The sequence below is a fragment of the Spea bombifrons genome, chromosome 3, assembly GCF_027358695.1.
Source record: "Spea bombifrons isolate aSpeBom1 chromosome 3, aSpeBom1.2.pri, whole genome shotgun sequence".
NCBI classification, from domain to species: Eukaryota; Metazoa; Chordata; class Amphibia; order Anura; family Pelobatidae; genus Spea; species Spea bombifrons.
In genome coordinates, this window is record NC_071089.1 from 48332732 (window position 1) to 48352262 (window position 19531).

Genomic DNA, 19531 nt, shown 5'->3' on the forward strand with positions numbered 1-19531 from the left:
TTCCTTTTAAGTATTTTTCCTTTATATCTTTAAGGGTGATGAAATGAAAAGGATTGGGATATCTCCCATCCCAATGATGGACAGAGATAAAAAGGATGAAATTCCCCAAGGCCAGGTATGCATGTATTGCATCTGTCTATCTTTTCTGAATGATTGTGCCCAATACCTTATGCATCAAGAGATGCACTTCCAGGGGCATAATATATAAACATGTAACTCGTCTTGTATCATCAAATATAGAAATATTGTTAATGGCTAATTTAGCAAATAATTTTAAGCTAGGGTAAAAGTTTAAATGACCTTACTACTTCTATTTCTTTCCCATTAATGTCGTAGCAGTAGTTTCTGAAGACAGTTAAGTACATGGCTATATGATTACATATGCCCTGCATTATACAATGCTCCAGCTCTGGAAGTTACAAGCCCCAAGTTATTTACAGGCATCCAAAAAAATTGTGTGCCAGGAACCAGTCCAAAACAAGTAACTGATGGGATTCTTAGTTCTCGCAGACATATCAGCATCTATGTGGCTATGTAGGTTGGTGCCCTGACTTCTAACCCCAAGGTTTTAGAAATACTATCTCTTCAAAACTGGGATCTTGGATATTTACTGAATTTCCTCCAACAGTGTTGGAATTTTTTTGATTAGTTCATCCTTTATCATTATCACTTTGTCACTATAATGGATGCTGGACCCCTATTACAGAAATATTAGTGGGACTGCAATTTGTAGGGATAATTATGATCAAGAATATGAAAAATTATATTTTATCAAAATCTGTAAAATTATGGTGTTATTAATTATTGCAGGACCACACCCACAACATTTAAAGAGATACATTTTTTTTAGATTTTATCTTTGATCCTAGGTTCTTGCAGATCACCCTTAAACATATAATTTATAACTGTATATTATACAACTATAGTTATTCAAAATATAATTTATTGTGAAGACAATATAAAAACTATATATGATCTGGGTGCAGTATAAAATATAAAACCGAAAAATGATCTTTAAAACATGAAAATATAGCATGCCATAGAATACAGTGTATTATTGATCAGTTAGGTATTAATTACTGGCTCATGGATTTAACACAAACAATGATGGAATAAGTAAACATAGCCATAAACACCCCATGTTCATCAAAATGATACCACCTTATATAAACAGCATGTGTTAGCAGTGTCAGGGGCAGACTGAGACCATTCAGGGCAACAAAAAGTCATGCCCCCCATGATGATGCCCCTCCCTTAAACATGCCCTATTATAACATGACCACAACTCTTCCTGGTTAAGCCTTCCCTTGTGGTCACATCCCCACATATCTAATGTTCAGTATTTGTCTGACTTAATCAAAGCTATGCTCCTGTTCACAATATACTGAGTCAGACATTGACAGTGTGTCAGGGTCCGTGCACAAGACCCCGACACAGTGACTCACCTGAGTACCCGCTACTGTGTCCATCTACTCCTGTCGTCCCCTGACACAGTGGTACAGCATAAGTCCCATGACTATAAACTGTGCCAGGCACTAATTGTGGTACACCACAATACCCATTGCTATATATTGAGAAAGACATTGACTGTGTAACAGCATAACTATCATCACTATATACTTTTAATAGGTGCACAACAAACTGGAAAATCTGAAATATACTAAGGCCGTTCAGATTTCACAGACTGGTTTTCATCTAACAGACAGTAGTATACTCTGGGAAATCTGACCATATATTGCCCTGATTGGCATATTACAATTACATAATCTATAAAAATATATAAATTCAAATGGCTCCTAAAAGGAAAAACCTTCAAACCAGAGTAAACCTAAAGCTATAAATATATTTTATTCCCAAAACCTGTCACGTTTCACCATGCGCTAGCTGGACTTATCCAAAACCTTGCCATTCATTTTCATGTTTCCAGCCACTAGTGGCCGCCCTTGCCACTCAGGCCAATTACCAGGTCCAGCTGCAGTTGCTTACCTAATCAAGTCAGCCTTTATAACCTGCCCAGCCCTGCAGTCTGGGCCTTGACATTGTAATGTTTGAGGACTACCTGTTTGGGTCCTGATTTGTTCCAGTACCTTGCCTTGTTCCAGTACCTTGCCTTGTTCCAGTACCTTGCCTTGTTCCAGTACCTTGCCTTGTTCCAGTACCTTGCCTTGTTCCAGTACCTTGCCTTGTTCCAGTACCTTGCCTTGTTCCAGTACCTTGCCTTGTTCCAGTACCTTGCCGTGCTCCAGTACCTTGCCGTGCTCCAGTACCTTGCCGTGCTCCAGTACCTTGCCGTGCTCCAGTACCTTGCCGTGCTCCAGTACCTTGCCGTGCTCCAGTACCTTGCCGTGCTCCAGTACCTTGCCTTGCTCCAGTACCTTGCCTTGCTCCAGTACCTTGCCTTGCTCCAGTACCTTGCCTTGCTCCAGTACCTTGCCTTGCTCCAGTACCTTGCCTTGCTCCAGTACCTTGCCTTGCTCCAGTACCTTGCCTTGCTCCAGTACCTTGCCTTGCTCCAGTACCTTGCCTTGCTCCAGTACCTTGCCTTGCTCCAGTACCTTGCCTTGCTCCAGTACCTTGCCGTGTGCCCCGCAAGTGGGCTTATCTGCCGTGTGCCCCGCAAGTGGGCTTATCTGCCGTGTGCCCCGCAAGTGGGCTTATCTGCCGTGTGCCCCGCAAGTGGGCTTATCTGCCGTGTGCCCCGCAAGAGGGCTTATCTGCCGTGTGCCCCGCAAGAGGGCTTATCTGCCGTGTGCCCCGCAAGAGGGCTTATCTGCCGTGTGCCCCGCAAGAGGGCTTATCTGCCGTGTGCCCCGCAAGAGGGCTTATCTGCCGTGTGCCCCGCAAGAGGGCTTATCTGCCGTGTGCCCCGCAAGAGGGCTTATCTGCCGTGTGCCCCGCAAGAGGGCTTATCTGCCGTGTGCCCCGCAAGAGGGCTTATCTGCCGTGTGCCCCGCAAGAGGGCTTATCTGCCGTGTGCCCCGCAAGAGGGCTTATCTGCCGTGTGCCCCGCAAGAGGGCTTATCTGCCGTGTGCCCCGCAAGAGGGCTTATCTGCCGTGTGCCCCGCAAGAGGGCTTATCTGCCGTGTGCCCCGCAAGTGGGCTTCCTGCCAATTAACTTCCATTGCATATATATTGTTGTACCATCGCGTTCAATACAACTCTTAATCCTGATCTGTTGTCTGTGGTTTATTCCTGCGTCTGTCTGTAACAACCCCCAGGCCATCATGCATCGTGGGGTACAGACAGAGCCCCTCGTATCCCCTGCACCTGGGCTCCTTATCAACCTGTGTTCTCAGCTCGTGACAGAATGTCAAGGCCAATACAAGGAGTTCACGGGGATACCTGCAGTACTGGAATTGTTGGCAGAATGTGTACTCCACCTATGCAAGTCAGTAAGGACTGTGGTAGAAGCTGAGTGCGTGGACACAAAAACCAAGACCCAGACACCAAGAAAGAAGACTGCTAAGAGCTTTAAGCGAGAGCCGCTCACCAAAAAAAAAATACAAAGGAGACAAGAGGACGACTTATGCTTTTATTGCGGAGGGACTGGCCACAGGATTACATATTGTCCGCACAGACCAGTCAAGCCATCTGCAACCCACCTGGAGAAACCCCATGCCCCGGAACCTGCACATGACGCCAGCAACGTCACAAAGCAGGAGCATACCCTGTCACATCCACAGACAGGTGATGCAGGGGTTAACCAGTCCTCGGCACCTGTGACTCCTACACCCTCCATCACAATGTCAGAAGACCTCCAGACCTTGTCTGACACCCCCGAGTGGTCCTATATGGACAGTGCGTCATCTGATGCAGAGGTCATGGACACATCCATGGAGATCAACCCCCCGGCTGTTTGTGCAGTCAGAAGCACCACTCCTACCACTCACAGGAGTAGAAGTAGGACAAGGCAAGCACATACCAGGACTATCTCATCTGTGTATCCAGTAGCTGAGGCCTATCCAGCCCAACTCAGCACAACAGAACCTCTGCCATCAGATCGTGTAATGACTTCCAACGGCAATGTAATATGTCGTGTAGATCTGGAAGCGTATGAGAAGGCTCTACGTGCTAGAGAGGAGGAGGAGGAGAAGAAGAAGAAGAAGTCTCACCGCAGACGGTGAGACCACCGTTCCATGGTTCCGTAAGCATCCGGAGGCTGCTCCTTGCGGTGGGGGTATGTCACGTTTCACCATGCGCTAGCTGGACTTATCCAAAACCTTGCCATTCATTTTCATGTTTCCAGCCACTAGTGGCCGCCCTTGCCACTCAGGCCAATTACCAGGTCCAGCTGCAGTTGCTTACCTAATCAAGTCAGCCTTTATAACCTGCCCAGCCCTGCAGTCTGGGCCTTGACATTGTAATGTTTGAGGACTACCTGTTTGGTTCCTGATTTGTTCCAGTACCTTGCCTTGCTCCAGTACCTTGCCTTGCTCCAGTACCTGCCGTGTGCCCCGCAAGAGGGCTTATCTGCCGTGTGCCCCGCAAGAGGGCTTATCTGCCGTGTGCCCCGCAAGAGGGCTTATCTGCCGTGTGCCCCGCAAGAGGGCTTATCTGCCGTGTGCCCCGCAAGAGGGCTTATCTGCCGTGTGCCCCGCAAGAGGGCTTATCTGCCGTGTGCCCCGCAAGAGGGCTTATCTGCCGTGTGCCCCGCAAGAGGGCTTCCTGCCAATTAACTTCCATTGCATATATATTGTTGTACCATCGCATTCAATACAACTCTTAATCCTGATCTGTTGTCTGTGGTTTATTCCTGCGTCTGTCTGTAACAACCCCCAGGCCATCATGCATCGTGGGGTACAGACAGAGCCCCTCGTATCCCCTGCACCTGGGCTCCTTATCAACCTGTGTTCTCAGCTCGTGACAAAACCAGACCTAACAAATGGACTCCTTGATCATGTCTAATACATATAGCGCTCCAGAGGATACCATGCCGGGTTCCTCAAATTAACCCCTTAACGACCCGGACCGTCATGACTTTAAACGGGGCATTCAGCAACACCGCGATTGGCATCATGTCTGGCCCCCCTGGCGGCGGACACCCGTTTTGGAAGAGTATACATTTTAAAACTTCAAAGGTGCCGCTGAAATGCCTCGATCACAAGGCTTCAGCGCCACCGAACTCCCACCCCAGGACATTTTAACACAAAGAATGCACACGAATATTCGCCCAAACCGAACACAGGAAGGGGCGAATATTCACGGAATACAAAGATTTTTCCCCCCACGAAGACGAACATGTTGATCAACAGAGGTCATAGCTAATTCCTGCAATGGCCTAATCTGCTCTATCTTCAAAATCCACTCCCTGAAAGAAGGAGGAAGAGGATTTTTCCAATGTATTGGAATCAATACTTTTGCTGCATTCAGAAGATGGGGTATGATTGATCTCTAGTTATAAAAAGTCAATCGGCTAGTGTAAAAGGAACGTGTCAGGTAAGAATTGTATTGGGCAATCTGTGAACTTCAGCAGGATTGCATGAATTTGTTCCCAGAATGGAGCTATCCCCGGGCACTCCCACCACAAATGCAAAAAGGTTCCCACCGCGGCCTTGTATCTCCAACACGTATTGGGCAGGTCTGGGAAAATGTTATGAAGAGCCTCAGGAGTCTGATACCATCAAGAAAGAAGCTTATATGAGATTTCTAGTATCTTTGTGCTACAGGAACATTTGTGGGAGAGGAGAAAAATATTTTCCCAGTCTCTTTGATCGAGAGTGATTTGTAAGGCTTGTTCGAAATGGGAGAAAGATTTAGGAATTTCTTATTCGGTGGACATATGGTCCTCAGCATAACGATATGTAGTGCATGTGTGTCAAAATCAAGTATTTTTAAGGCTAAAGTTTCCAGGCCCAGAGAAAAATAAAATAAGTTAGTGGGGCTAATGAGGTGAGGTAAGTGTATGTGGCACAGGTTGTTAGAATCAACTTATAAATGTAAGTGATGGTGCTCAGACAAGTTTATATTATATTTAATATAATGTAGTATGGTCAGGTGAGGCATATGCTGAAATGATACTGCAAGCCTCAGCTCTGCCCTGTTTTAACTATTGTGGAAGTCAATACACACTAAAACATTGAGAAAACAAGTAGGTGCACTGACTGAAAGCCAGAACAATCTTTTAGCTTCCAGACAGCTGTTGCCAGATACAAAATAAAATTCAGCAAGCTTCAGAAAGGAGAGACACCACTGGTGAACATAGAGACAAGCCCCTAACTGCTGCTTGACTGAATACAGAACAAGCACACAGAGGGAATTAGCAGGGAAGCTGCTAGAAGGATCAGGGAATAGAAACTGGGCAGACTAACACGTTTATAATTAAATTGATAATGGTAGCACATCACAATACAATAAAGATTAATAAATGTAATACAATAAAAGACAAACAAAAGAAAATATTACTAAAGATCAGAGTAAAATTTAAATACTCAAAATAAAAGCAATGGTATTAAAATGACTTCTGCTAATAGGATTCTAGTAGGGATTGTTGTAATAAAGATTGTACTTAGCATTGTGGGAGCAGCAGAAGAAAAGCATATGATGTTGCAATATTAACTTTTTAAAAATAAAATTGCTTTCGACAATCCAGCTAGTTTCAGTAAAGCGTCAGTAAAGGTTTGAGCATAATATGAGCCCCTTGCGTTTCATGAAAGCATTTATATTCCATAAACCTCCCACAGCTTTACAATAAAAATGTAATCAGCTCACATCATATTAAATAGTATGTTATATAGTGCAGAACAGGTTATTTTTTCTCACTAAATACTTCGGTTTCGGTTATTCTTATTTCCTTCCAGTTGTATTTTTTTTTTAATGATTTTGTATCAGACTTAAATGTTTTGGGTTTTCTTCTAACATTATTTAATGCATTATGTCTATAAATGCCATCAACACAATTTTTTCTTTACAGATGGGATTCTACAATGCAGTAGCCATTCCATGTTACACAACTCTTGCACAGATTTTTCCATCCACACAACCACTTCTTCAGGGATGCAGGTAACAAATATCTGCAGATTTTGGAAAATTCAATCTATATTTATGCATGGAACTCTATAAAACAATCCTTGTTCATTCCTGAATGTATGTGGCAAAACAGAAATGACGGTGTGCTAGGCAAAGTTTGTAACAGACGCCAACACAATAGACCTATTCAGGATTCTAAAATTCTTACTAAAAAGGCATGGTTATGTTATAAATAGTATAAATATAGCATTGGTTGTTTGCTTTTTTAAGATCTTACCATGGAGTGTATAACTCTCCTTAATCCATTGCTTAAACATTCAAGCTTACAGTCAAAGCATATTTAAGCTTGCATACCACTTCACAACAGGTTTAGAAATTACTTGTAACTTGTGTATGAGGCATCTGCTGCCCAAACTATAAAATAATGATACGGAAAGGTAATTTCCTGGCTCTTTAACCCCTTAAGGACCAGGTTGTTTTTATTTTTTTTGTACCCTTTGGGACCACAGCTTGTTTAACACTTTTGTGGTGCTCGTGTTTAGATGTAATTTAAATTTCACCCATTTAGTGTACCCACACAAGTTATGTCTTGGCTTTTTTTCAGGACAAGAAGGGCTTTCTTCAGATACATATTTTTGATCAAATCATCTAATTTCCTATTTAAAAAAAAAATAAAATATAATGGAAAATTTAAAAAAAAACACTTTTCACTGTTATTTGAAGAATCTTTTACTCTTCTAAAAAAGCTAATGAAAAAACCTGATTCTACTATTTGTCCTGCATTTAGAAATACCCAATGTTTTATTGCTTTTTTTCTGCAAGTTATTGGGCAATAAGTACAAGTAGCTTATTTCAAAACCAATTATTTTCCAAATCTGGTCATTCTGCCCCATGTGCTATTTCAGGTATCTTTAAAGCCGGCCAATGCAATTTACCCCATCAAACCATATATTTTTGAAGACTAGACACCCAAGAGTATTTTAAATGCTGGTATTTTAACCCTTTCTATGCACTAATTTTACTACCACCTTTTGTCAAACTTTGTGGTAGCAATTTATTTTATGTTTTTATCACGAGAATTGCATTTCAGGTATGGATTTACATTTCCTGGTATATGTCACTTTGTGTTCAGCAACATCTCCCGAGTACAGCGATACCCCCCATTTGGGTTTGTCAGTTGTTTAGGGGCTAAAAGGCCACATTTAGGAAGTGCACATTTGTTAACTTGGAACTTTGACATCTGGTCCTACTGCCCCTCTGTCCTAAGTGGGCCATCTTTGAAGCCGGCTAATTCAATTTACCCCATCAAACCATAAATACCAGGGTATTTCAAATGGTGGTATTTTAACACTTTCCATGCACTTATTTTACCACCAGCCTTTGGTTTACAGCTCCTGGTATATGTCAATGTCACACAACACCCCAATATGTGTTCAGCAACATCTTTTGATTACAGTAATATCACCCATGCATGGGTTTGCCTGGTGTTTGGGGGCTAAAGGGAAGTGCGGTCTTTTTCCATTTTGGTCAGTCTGTGCCTATGCCCTATCTATGTCCGGCAACTCCAATGTACCCCATCAAATCGTTCATTTTTTTAAATTAGACACCCCTTGGGTATTTTAAATGCTTTTATTTGAACTTTTTTCATGTCAAGAATTTTGGGAAGATACAGTGCTAACTTTAGCACTTGCTCATAATAATAAACTTTATTTTTTTATTGTATTCTTTTTGGACTTTTTTTTAATATTTTGCTGGAACTGGATGGTGTCACCACTGCATAATTATTTTTAAATGTTAACATTTTTATTTTTTTCCATTTTTTTTATTATTTTTTAAATATGTTACTAATCACATTGTGATTAGAAAGCTGGGCTCCATTGACTTGTATAGTTGAATGCAGTACCTGTATTCAACCTGCATGGGGAGCCAAAGTTCTCACGAGGGTCCGCAGAGACGCTCTAGCTAATTTTCCCAACTTTTTTTTTTTAAACGACGTACCACCATTTTGCCAGTGGCAAAGTCTCTTGCAGTGGCGGTTGTGACCCCTCTCCGGAGCGGTCACAGCGCGTCCTGGGGTGGGTGTTTGATGTCGCTGAATGCCTCACTATCGAGGCATTTCAGTGACACCATTTAAGTTTAGGAGGCGATTGTTGATTGCCTCCTAACACTTTTAAAATGGGCATCCACCACCATACAGTTTATGGCAGACGTTGACACCCCGGGGAGGGGCGATCTCTGTGTTGCTGAATGCCTCGACATTGAGGCATTACAGCAACGCCATTTAAGCGAAGATAGGATCACTTTCTAAGCTTGTTTAATGAAACGGACCTTATGAGGTTAAGTAATATAGGGAATGGGAGAAACAAATGAAAAACTTATAGCTAAATGGTTTCTACTTGCTTTACAACAGTAATGGGTCCATAGTTTTGTCTTTCAGTTGAGGATGACAACATACTGGATAGTAAAATACCTTCTGGAAAACAAAATAATGCATGATAAAATGTACTAACTCCGACCACTTCTGCTCAAACATTATTCCCTGTGTTCATGAAACCTCCAATTAAGTAATACACTCTTACATGAAATGTTTCCACCATCTGGTTTCACCTTTTATCAGTCAGTTCTGATTCTTTAAAACATATTTTCATTTGGTACATTATATACTAACACATCACTTGAAATTGCAATATTTTCTATCATATCTGCTCTCAACATCTCACTATAATACACTGCTATAATGTATGCAATAGAAATATATTCTCCACACAATATCGTTTGTATTGTGCAGGATTCAAAATAAGAATTTCAGAGGTTGTATGGATATCATCAGCAATCGAAAGGCACATTTGTGATGTAAACAAGTGGTTTTCAAACTTTTTCCTGTGGCCCAGTGCAATAATATCACAAGGAAACATTTTCAAGAATAAAATGTGCAGGTATCACTTCAAAGGTAAAACCTGCTAACTAAAATCAGTTTAAAATCAGATCAAAGCACCACTGTCTTATTCCCATGCATTGAGGCTGAATTGCCCAGGTACACTTTCCTTCACATGTGAAGTGGACATCAAACGGATTGCTTTCAATGTTAATCAAGTATGAATTTGAACCAAACCGTTGTCCAAATATATGATGTAATTGGGTACTCCGTAAAATATAATAATTGAGAAGTGTAGTGTTCTACATACAAAATTTTTAAAATAAATATACAGTACAGTATAATAATAAAATGAATAGTGGTCCCCATCAGTTCACTCCCCCCAATCACCGCACTGTATTGCTTTGACATTTTATTTAAATATGAATTTGAACCAACATATTGTCCAAATGTATGATGTGATTAGATATTCTGTAGAATATACCGAATAATTTGCTCCATTATAAGACAACCACCCAAAATTTGAATATTCATTTATGAAAAAAAGAAAAGGCCTGAATATAAGACTACCCTATAGGAAGAAAAGTTTTACAAGTTAATAATTAATGTAAACAATTTTTTCATATGTATGCCTTATACCCCCTTATATGCCTTATACCCTGCTATAGGCCACTCTGCTCCCAGATATACCTTATACCCCTATATGCCACTCTGCACCCAGATCATCACACAGACATTCACCGGCTGCCAGGGAGGAGCATCCAGGTCCCCTGCAGCGCTGCGGGGGATCTGGATTTTAGTCTTATAGTCAGACCTCTATTTGAGTCTAAGACAAGGGGTATTTTTCAGAGCATTTGTGGAAAGGGTTTGCCCTTTATACATAAAAAAAAGCATAAAAACATTGGGTTTTTCCAAACTCAGGACTAATATTAGAATCTACTTAGCAGGCTTTTTCATTAGCTTTTGTAGGTGAGTAACAGGTTTTTCAAAAATTACAAAAGGCATTTTTTTTTAAAAAATGTTCACCATATTTTATTATAGCAAATTTGATTATATGATCAAAAAATGGTATCTAAAGAAAGCCTGTCTTGTTCTGAAAAAAACAATATATAAGTTACTTGGGTACACAAAATGAAATATAAGTTCATTACAGCTAAACACGAGCACTGCAAAAATGTTAAAACAGCATTGGTCACAAAGGGTAGAAAAAGAAAAAAAGCAGCCTGGTCCTGAAAGGGATTAAAGAAAACTGGAAATTAAATTTATGGGACATACCAAGATATTTAGGACAATGCTATGCTTGCAACTTTGTGGGAACAGTTTGGGGAAGGCCCTTTTCTATTCCAGCATGACTATGCCCTTGTGCACAAAGCAAGGTCCATATAGAAATAGTTAGGTGTGTTTGGTGTGAAAGAATTTCACTGGTCCCGCAAAGAGCCTTAATCTCAACCCCATTGAACAAATTTAGGGTGAGCTGGAAGATTGTGAGCCAGGCCTTCTCACCCAACATCAGTGCATGACCACACAAATGCTCTACTGGATGATTGGGCAAAAAAATCTCCACAGAAATGCTCCTAAATCTTGTGGGGAGCCTTCCCAGAGGAGTGGAAGCTTGTTTAGCTGAAAGGGGGGGGGCAACTGTGTATTAATGTCTATGCATTTAAAATGTGATGTCATAAAAGTCACTGGGGATTTAAGGGTAAGGTGTCCCATTACTTTTGTCCATATAGTGTGTGTATACTTACACTATATGACCAAAAAATTATGGAGTTTAGGTATTTCAGACACACTCATTGTTAATGTTTGGTTGGTTTGTTAAATATCTCAATTACTTAATTACTTTCAGCTGGTGTTTAGGTGATTTAGTCCGTGACTTCTTGAAATTTTCATTGAAAATGGGTAACAGTATATTTTGTGGCATCTGATTCCAATTGAGACTTAGAAAACATTACTTCAATTCACTTTCGTTAATTCTTTTGTCAACTATAAGGCAACAGTACCAGGGTCAACCATTACATTTTTATACTTTGAAAAAGAGCTAATTACATCTTTCCTGGTTGAAAAAAGAGACCCAACTCTTCAACACAGATAATGCAGTTGGACTGACCTTGAGAAACTAAAAACACAGTAACATACAGCATTAATCATGATACTGTCATGCACAGTAAGGTTGGAGACACCGGAGTCAGGCAGAACACAAGGGTAGCGAAAACGTAGTCAGCAAGCCTAGGTCAGGAAACCAGGAATCAGAATTAACAAGAACATGCCAAGGTAAGGATACCGGAGAGTCAACACAAAAGGCAGAGAGCCCACTTGGAAGGGCACGAAAGGCAAACAGCCAACTTGATCAGGACACAAAGCAGGGAATCCACTTGATCAGGACACAAAGCAGGGTACTCCAGGTAACAAGGCCCAGCTGGATGTGCTGACTAGGGCTCAACCCAGGTAACAAGGCACACCTGATCCTAGTAATTGCGTTCTGAGTGCTCCAGAGGGCGGAGGGTGGCCACTAATGGTAGCAGATTTAAATGCCACAGGTATAAAAAAGCCATGGTTCAGGCAGAGAAAAAGTGGTTCCTGACAGTAGTCGAGGAGCAACTTGAGGTTAAACACAAGAGACAACCAGAGACTAGCACTATGAACAAAGGCAACCATTAGAGTGCAATGGTATACGACGATCCCGATTATTAGACTACCCCTCAAAATTCGAATACTAATTTAGAAAAGAAAGCCTTAATATAAGACTACCCTATAGGAAAAAAGTTTTACTACATTTACTAAATATTAATTCACACGTAAAGTATTTTTTCATATGCCCTGAAAAAATAAATTTCTTGTATTTATTGTATTGTATTTGCCACTCTGCCCCCCCCCGTTATGCACATCTGCCCCAGGGCTTGCCACTCTGCCCCAAGATATGCCTTATACCACCCTATATGCCACTCTGCCCCCCCAGATATGCCTTATAACCCCTATATGCCACTCTGCCCCCGAGATATGCCTTATCCCCCTGTTTGCCACTCTGACCCCTGATATGCCTCCCTTAACTTACTGATGCTAGTGGGGGCAGCCAGTGGATGTCTGTCTTCTATGACTGAGCACCAGAAGGTCATGTCACGGAAGTGTCGGCTAGCAGCGGAGGTTGTCTGCGCGCATCGTGCAGACGTCCACCGGCTGCCAGAGAGGAGGATGCAGGTCCCCTGGATCTTACTCTTATAGTTTGAGTCGAATCTTGAATATAAGGCAAGGGTATTTGCTATGAAAAAACCTCGTCTTATATTCAAGCAAATACGGTATTAACTTCAGACATTATATACAAAGTTTTAAACGCATCTGAAACGAAAGTAAAGTGGTGTGACGGGAGGTCCCGTACCCGTACACCCGTCAAACATTGCGTCCTTCCTGAGACTTTGGCGATTAACCATCTCAGTGCTATACAGAACTAGCGGTAGAGAGATGAAGCAGAAGTTTGTCAGAATGGAGCCGTGCTGACGCTGTAGCTGACCGAAATCTAGCTGATGCTAGATCTAGGGTAACCACATGTCCCAAAATTAGTGGCCTCCCCAATTGAATCTCCGTTTTTTTGTTTTTTTTTTGACGCAGAGGAGAGAGAGGGGCACCAAGCTGTCGCTCCTGAATAATTTTTCAGCAACTGCTCGTGCCCCTCACTCTCCTCTGTGAGGCCTCTAACTCGATCGCGGGGCCAGCATTTCATGCTGAGTGCCGGAATATGACATCATATTGCAGTGCTGGGCACTGAAGCAGCGCAAAACACGGCAGAGCAGAGAGACAGAAGCGTTGCGCTCCCGCCACGGGACTAAATTGTTGTTTGAATGAGTGGGTGAATGAATGCATTTGTGAGAATGCATTAATGAATATGTGTAAATGATTTGTGTGAATGAGAGAGAGAATAAATGATTGTGTGAATGAATTGCGTGAATGAAAGTGTGAATTAGTGAGTGACTGTAAAAGTGATTGTGTTTAATAGATGTATAATTGATTTGTAGGAATGCAAAGATGGCACAAGCAGGGTGTTTGAGCCTTGGGGACCAAGATGGCACAGGCAGCGTGTTTTTGAGACAAAGATGGCACAGGCCGGGCTGTTAGGAGACAAAGTTGACTCAGACTGGGCTGTTTGGAGACAAAGATGTCAAGTCCTATGTGTGTTATCTCGGTGCTGGTCAGGTTCTATGTGGGCAGTGTGTACGCCAGGGCTGGCTTTGGGGTGTGAAACCTGTTATCTATGCCTGGAATTTAGGGGGTTTATCTATACCTGTAATGCTGAGTTTTTATGTGAATTCCAATTGATCTAAACCTGCAAATCTCAGTTTTTGTGTTATTCTGTTCATCTATATCTGCTATGCTATGTCTCCATACATTATTTATGTGTACCTGCAAATACAGAGTTTTTATGTCTTATTCAGTTGATCAATACCTGCAAATACATTATTATTGCATACCTGCAAATACAGGATTTGTATGTCTGATTCTGGTTATTTGATCTATACCTTCAGTGCTGAGCTCACAGTGGCAGCTTTGTGTGCTCCCCGGGTTTGGTAGGTCCTGGGTCGTTGGGTGACAGTGTAGTGGCAGTATGTCTGCGTGTGACCCACCTGGTGACAGGGAAGCATCGCCCACTATAGGCTCTGGCCTCCAGGGGGGCTGGGATGTAATGGTGGGCGGAACACTGTACAAGGTGCTAAAGTGGATTAGGCAGGGGGCTGGCTGTAATGATTAGGGTGCCGAGGTTCAGGAGGTGGTGAGGCTCTGGCAGGGGGTGGTATGTAGAAGGCAAGACGTTGGGGCTCCGGTTGTACTGACCTCCTAGAGTCCACATACTGGTCCGCCAGTACAGCTGCACGATCTACTGTGAGGTGCTGTCGGTCTCGCGTACTGCTGCGGGAGCCAGATCATAGAATTGTTCCAATAGGATGATCTGAAGCACATCCGCTACTGTAGCCACCTGGCACCCGTTCAACCATCCTTCAGCAGCCCGAGTCATGCAATCCACCCACTCCGTAAAAGGCTGTCCTTCTTGACAGAGTAAACCTCAGAATTTTAACCGGTGGGTTTCGGGGTGATGCCGTATCGTACCTTCACTTTCCTGTAGTTGGCACTGTCCTCTTCCGGGATAGCCTCATATGCCTCAAGTGCCCTCCCTGATAATTGACTCACCAGGAGCATGACCCAGCTGGTCTCCTCAACTATTTGTATTCCACATTGTCTTTCGAAGACCTGAAGATAGCGGTTGATTTCTTCTCTGGTGTCGTCAAACTTTCGGATGGCATCTTAAGGTAGTTTCATACGGCCGGTGGGCTGTTGCTCATTTACTGTAAAAGTTCTGGCTCGCTGTATTTTCGCCATCCTCAGCTGCGTGGTTTTGCTGATCAACTTGGCGATAATCTCTTGCGGGGGTTTGGCTACACGCCGCTGGATTTCTGAGGTTTCTGTCCCTTCAGACAGGACAAGGCTAGCATATTTGCTTGATTATAAGACAAGGTTTTTTTCAGTGCAAATGCTCTGAAAAATAACCATCGTCTTATATTAGAGGTAATCTTCTAATCAGACCTGAAATAGAGGTCTGACTACAAGACTATCCCCTGCATCCTCTCTGGCAGCCGGTGGAGGTCTGTGTGATGCTCATTCTTCTATGATGGAGTTCCAGCATCACATGACCTTCCGGTGCTCATTCATAGAAGCCCTGGTGGAAGTGCTGGCAGCAGCAGCGGAGGTTGTCTGCATACATGGCGCAGACCTTCACCAGCTGCCACCACTACACACCAAGGAATCTGAAGCACAGGGAGAAGTCTATGGGAAGCACTGGTAAGTCGGGGGAGGGTAAGAATGGTATGTGGGGTATAAGGGGAGGCATAGTGGCATAAAGTGGGTTAAAATTAATATCAGGGAGGCAGAGTGGCATATAGTAGGTTAAAAGGAATATCAGGGAGGTAGAGTTGCATATAGTGGGTTAAAAGGAATATTAGAAAGGCAGAGTGGCATATAGGGGTATAAGGCATATCTGGGAGCAGAGTTGCATATAGACTAGATTTTAGGCTTGCAGGGCCCTCTTCTCCCTTGCACCAGTTTGTCATTGTATGTGTTTATAAATTGTTCTAATGAATGTAACAGTGCTGCGGAATCGTCCGACACTTTATAAATAAATGTGCAGAGTGGCATATAGGGAGTATAAGGGATATCTTTTGGCAAAGTGGCATATCAGGGAGGCAGAGTGGCATATAGGGGGGTGTGACGGAACCCTCCATCACTGGGGCCCCTGGAGAGGCCTGACAGCCAGCCTCCTCCCTATCGACTATGGGCCCAGGCCTTGTAGAGACTTCTGTGTGTGGACACAGGGGGTCAGTTTCTACTGATTTTTCCCATGTTTTACTACTCAGAGTCTCAAAACTGTAATGTCAGCTGGACGTCCTGTTGTAGGAAGAAGGCGACGATTATCTTTGCATTGTTGATTGTATAGGTGTGAAGTGTTTCCCCTGTTATTGTGTGATTTAGCCCTTGTCTTAAGACCCCTTGTAGGTATGACTAGGTGTTACTGCTGCATACCTAATTTTTAATTACACAACAGGTAGCTGTTAATCCTGTGAGCTCCTGTTATCTCTGTGTCCTGGCCATTGTTTGTCTCAAGCCAATTATTTGTCTATCATCATTCAATATCTACGTTCCCAACTAATGTAATTATTTATGTCTCATGTCATTATGTCTTTCCCCTGGATATTGTGTTGCAGGATTTGATCTAATTACTTCCTTCCTGGCATGGTAATTAGATCATGTGATATTTGTCTTGCCCCCTTTTCTTACTTGTATATATAGCTCTGTATTTGGTTTAAATAAAGGAGTCCTGTTTTCACCTCAACATGAGTGTTGCCTGATGCTTGGGGTGGGCTGCTATGATCCTTTATTGTCCTTTTCAGGACAATAGCCATGCTGTGTAGCTAAGCTTCTTCGGATAGCCACAGTGCCAACGCCGGTGCAGCGACATCCCCCCTTCTATCTAAAACGCTGGTTCTGCCTGGTGCTGAAGGAGTTAATTGTTGGTGTCCCGGCAGGAGGAAGCAGTGTTTGGCGGGAGTACCCAGTCAGGGTACAGGTCGGTCCCTTCACAGGGGGTATAAGGCATTTATGGGGGCAGAGTGGCATATAAAGGAGTATAAGGCATAACTGGGGGCAGGTTGGCAAATAAAAGGAAATAAAAAAACATCATAGTTTTTATTAAATATGAAAATAATAGTTTACATGTGAATTAATATTTACTAGTAAAACTTTTTTCTTATAGGGTAGTCTTATATTCAGGCTTTTTCTTTTTTTCCTACATTAATATTCAAATTTTGGGGGGTCATCTTATAATCGAGCAAATACGGTACTTCGGCCTCCTTCCATCAGTTCGGTGATCAAAGTAGCTTTTGATTTGTTACATGCCGGCTTCCAGCAGTTCCTTTGAGGTGTTCCTTTTTAAGCTGCTGTAGTGCTGCTCCGTTCACTGTGACAAGGTTCCTGTGGTGGTTTGGATGTCCCGGTACCAAGGAAGCATCCCGCCGCTGCCACCAAATGTGACGGGAGGTCCTGTACCCCGACAGGGTACACCCACCAAAGTTGCTTCCTTCTCGGGATTTCAGCGAAGAGAGATGAAGAGAGATGGAGCAGGACTGTCAGAATAGAGCCATGCTGGCGCTGTAGCTGACTAAAATCTATCTGATGCAGCGTATTTACTGTCCTGGCAAGGACAGTAATTTATAGCAGCCCACCCTAAGCATCAGACAGAACTCATGTTGAGGTGAAAAACAAAGAACAGTTTATTGTGAAAACACACAGCCTTATATCCAAACTCTATCAGATTAGGAGATAATCCCATCACCACAAACAATACCCTTCCCAGACAGCCCGGTGCCACAATCAGGCCTCCAAGCACAGCAATGCCTATATAACCCTAAATCGTTATTTTTGGGGTGATCCCAAGGTGCTCCCTCTCCCAACCACCCCTCCTCTGAGGGACTGTAAGTTCCCACCAAGTTCAACTTTAAACTGACAAATACATTTGACAGATCCAGGTGATTTTGTTTTCCTGAACATCCAACATCAGACAGTAGCAGTTTGAGCTTACATATTACAATAAGCAATACATATGTGTATGTAAAGGGGAAACCGGTATCTTCATGTCTTTTTCTGAGATCCTGCATAGTTATTCCTCATTATTGTATACCTCATATGATTAAGGTGGAGATTGTTGTGTTAAAGGTAAAGTGTTCACGACTATAGATAAATATCAAAGACTTAATATTAATTGTCTTCGTGCTCTATGTGTATTCCAATAATTTATTGTTGCAAAGGAGAAGTTACAAATTGAGTTGTTAAATGTACTTACTTTGGGACTACAAAATATGTTTTTACTTTTGGTCTTATAGGGAAAATCTGAATCAGTGGGAGAAAGTATCCAAGGGAGAAGACACTACAGTTTGGATTCCACCTCTATTGCTGGCAACAGATTTATCTGATTCTCTTCCTGTCAAGATATCTGATTAAATAGTATTCGCCCTAAAACACTGAATACTGAAAACTATACTGAATACCGAACCGGAGAACAGACCCCAATTTATCTTTATTTCCACTGGTCTTTTATTTTGTAGCATTCTGGACCTTGTTTCAGGAAATAAGTGAAATGTATAACCTTATTATATTTATTACATGTTACATGTATAATCACTTTGCATGATACTTAAGTCTCTTTTTTAAAATTAGAGAACAGTTTTTGTTCTTTAACATGTACCTCAAACTATTTAACTCATTGAGTGCATTACGCATTCCCAAATGCACAAAAAGATATACATTTATATTGATGTGGTCTTTATCCTGATAGGTGCATCTATCATAGTTATAAAAGCACCATGACAATGGTAAATTCATTTTTGGGTTTATATTAAACTACTCAATAGATGATATCATAAACCTATTATTAAGTAAAATAATTTTACCTATTCTGGTGTGGAAGGGGTGGTATTTTTTCAGTTTTAATATAACCTGTTTACAATTGTGTTGGTATATATTATACTTTCAATTTTAAAAATACTAGCATTACTGAACCTAGCTGCAAGGACACACATATAGTTCAGATGTTGCTGAAGGCACATACTCTATAAAGTGCAACCGTGCTGTACTTGGAATATATAACCTAACAAAAGGATCACTCGGGTAAACATTGGGGGAGAGGATGTCACTAGAGGCTCCGCCATTTTGGCAGAAGTTCGCTGGGAAGTTGTGTCTGCGGAGGTGCCGATGAAGAGAGAAAAGAAGAACAAGAAGATGCCAGACATGGAAGCAAAGCTGTGAGACATGGAAGTCGTTGGAAGAGAAGGTAGGGAAACATTCAGAGACTGTAGAAGAGTGGGAGTAAAAGAGCCAGCAAAGTAAGGCTGAACATTTTTAGTTTTTTTGCTTTGTTTTCATCCATTTTCATAGATTCATATGAAGTGACAAAATGTACAAATCCACAAGTCTAATATATATATATATATATATATATATATATATATATACATATACATATATATATATATACATATATTCTGGTCTTGGCCTGTTTTATGCTAAATTATGCTAACATTTATTAATGAAATAATAAATAACCATAATTTTTACAAAGACGTCTAACAGTACAACAATAAATTTCTTTGATTATA

At 41.9% G+C, this 19531-nt stretch overlaps 1 protein-coding gene across 1 annotated transcript in view; it reads left to right on the plus strand.

The window, feature by feature from the left end:
- PDE10A (phosphodiesterase 10A) overlaps window positions 1-19003 on the plus strand; it is a 258873-nt gene extending 239870 nt beyond the window's left edge. Inside the window, exons 20-22 of the mRNA XM_053461389.1 lie at window positions 35-115; window positions 6912-7000; window positions 18260-19003. Coding sequence (XP_053317364.1) covers window positions 35-115; window positions 6912-7000; window positions 18260-18377 — 288 coding nt within the window. The 3' untranslated portion in view covers window positions 18378-19003. The remainder of the gene's footprint in view (window positions 1-34; window positions 116-6911; window positions 7001-18259) is intronic.
- The last annotated feature ends 528 nt before the right edge of the window (window positions 19004-19531 follow it).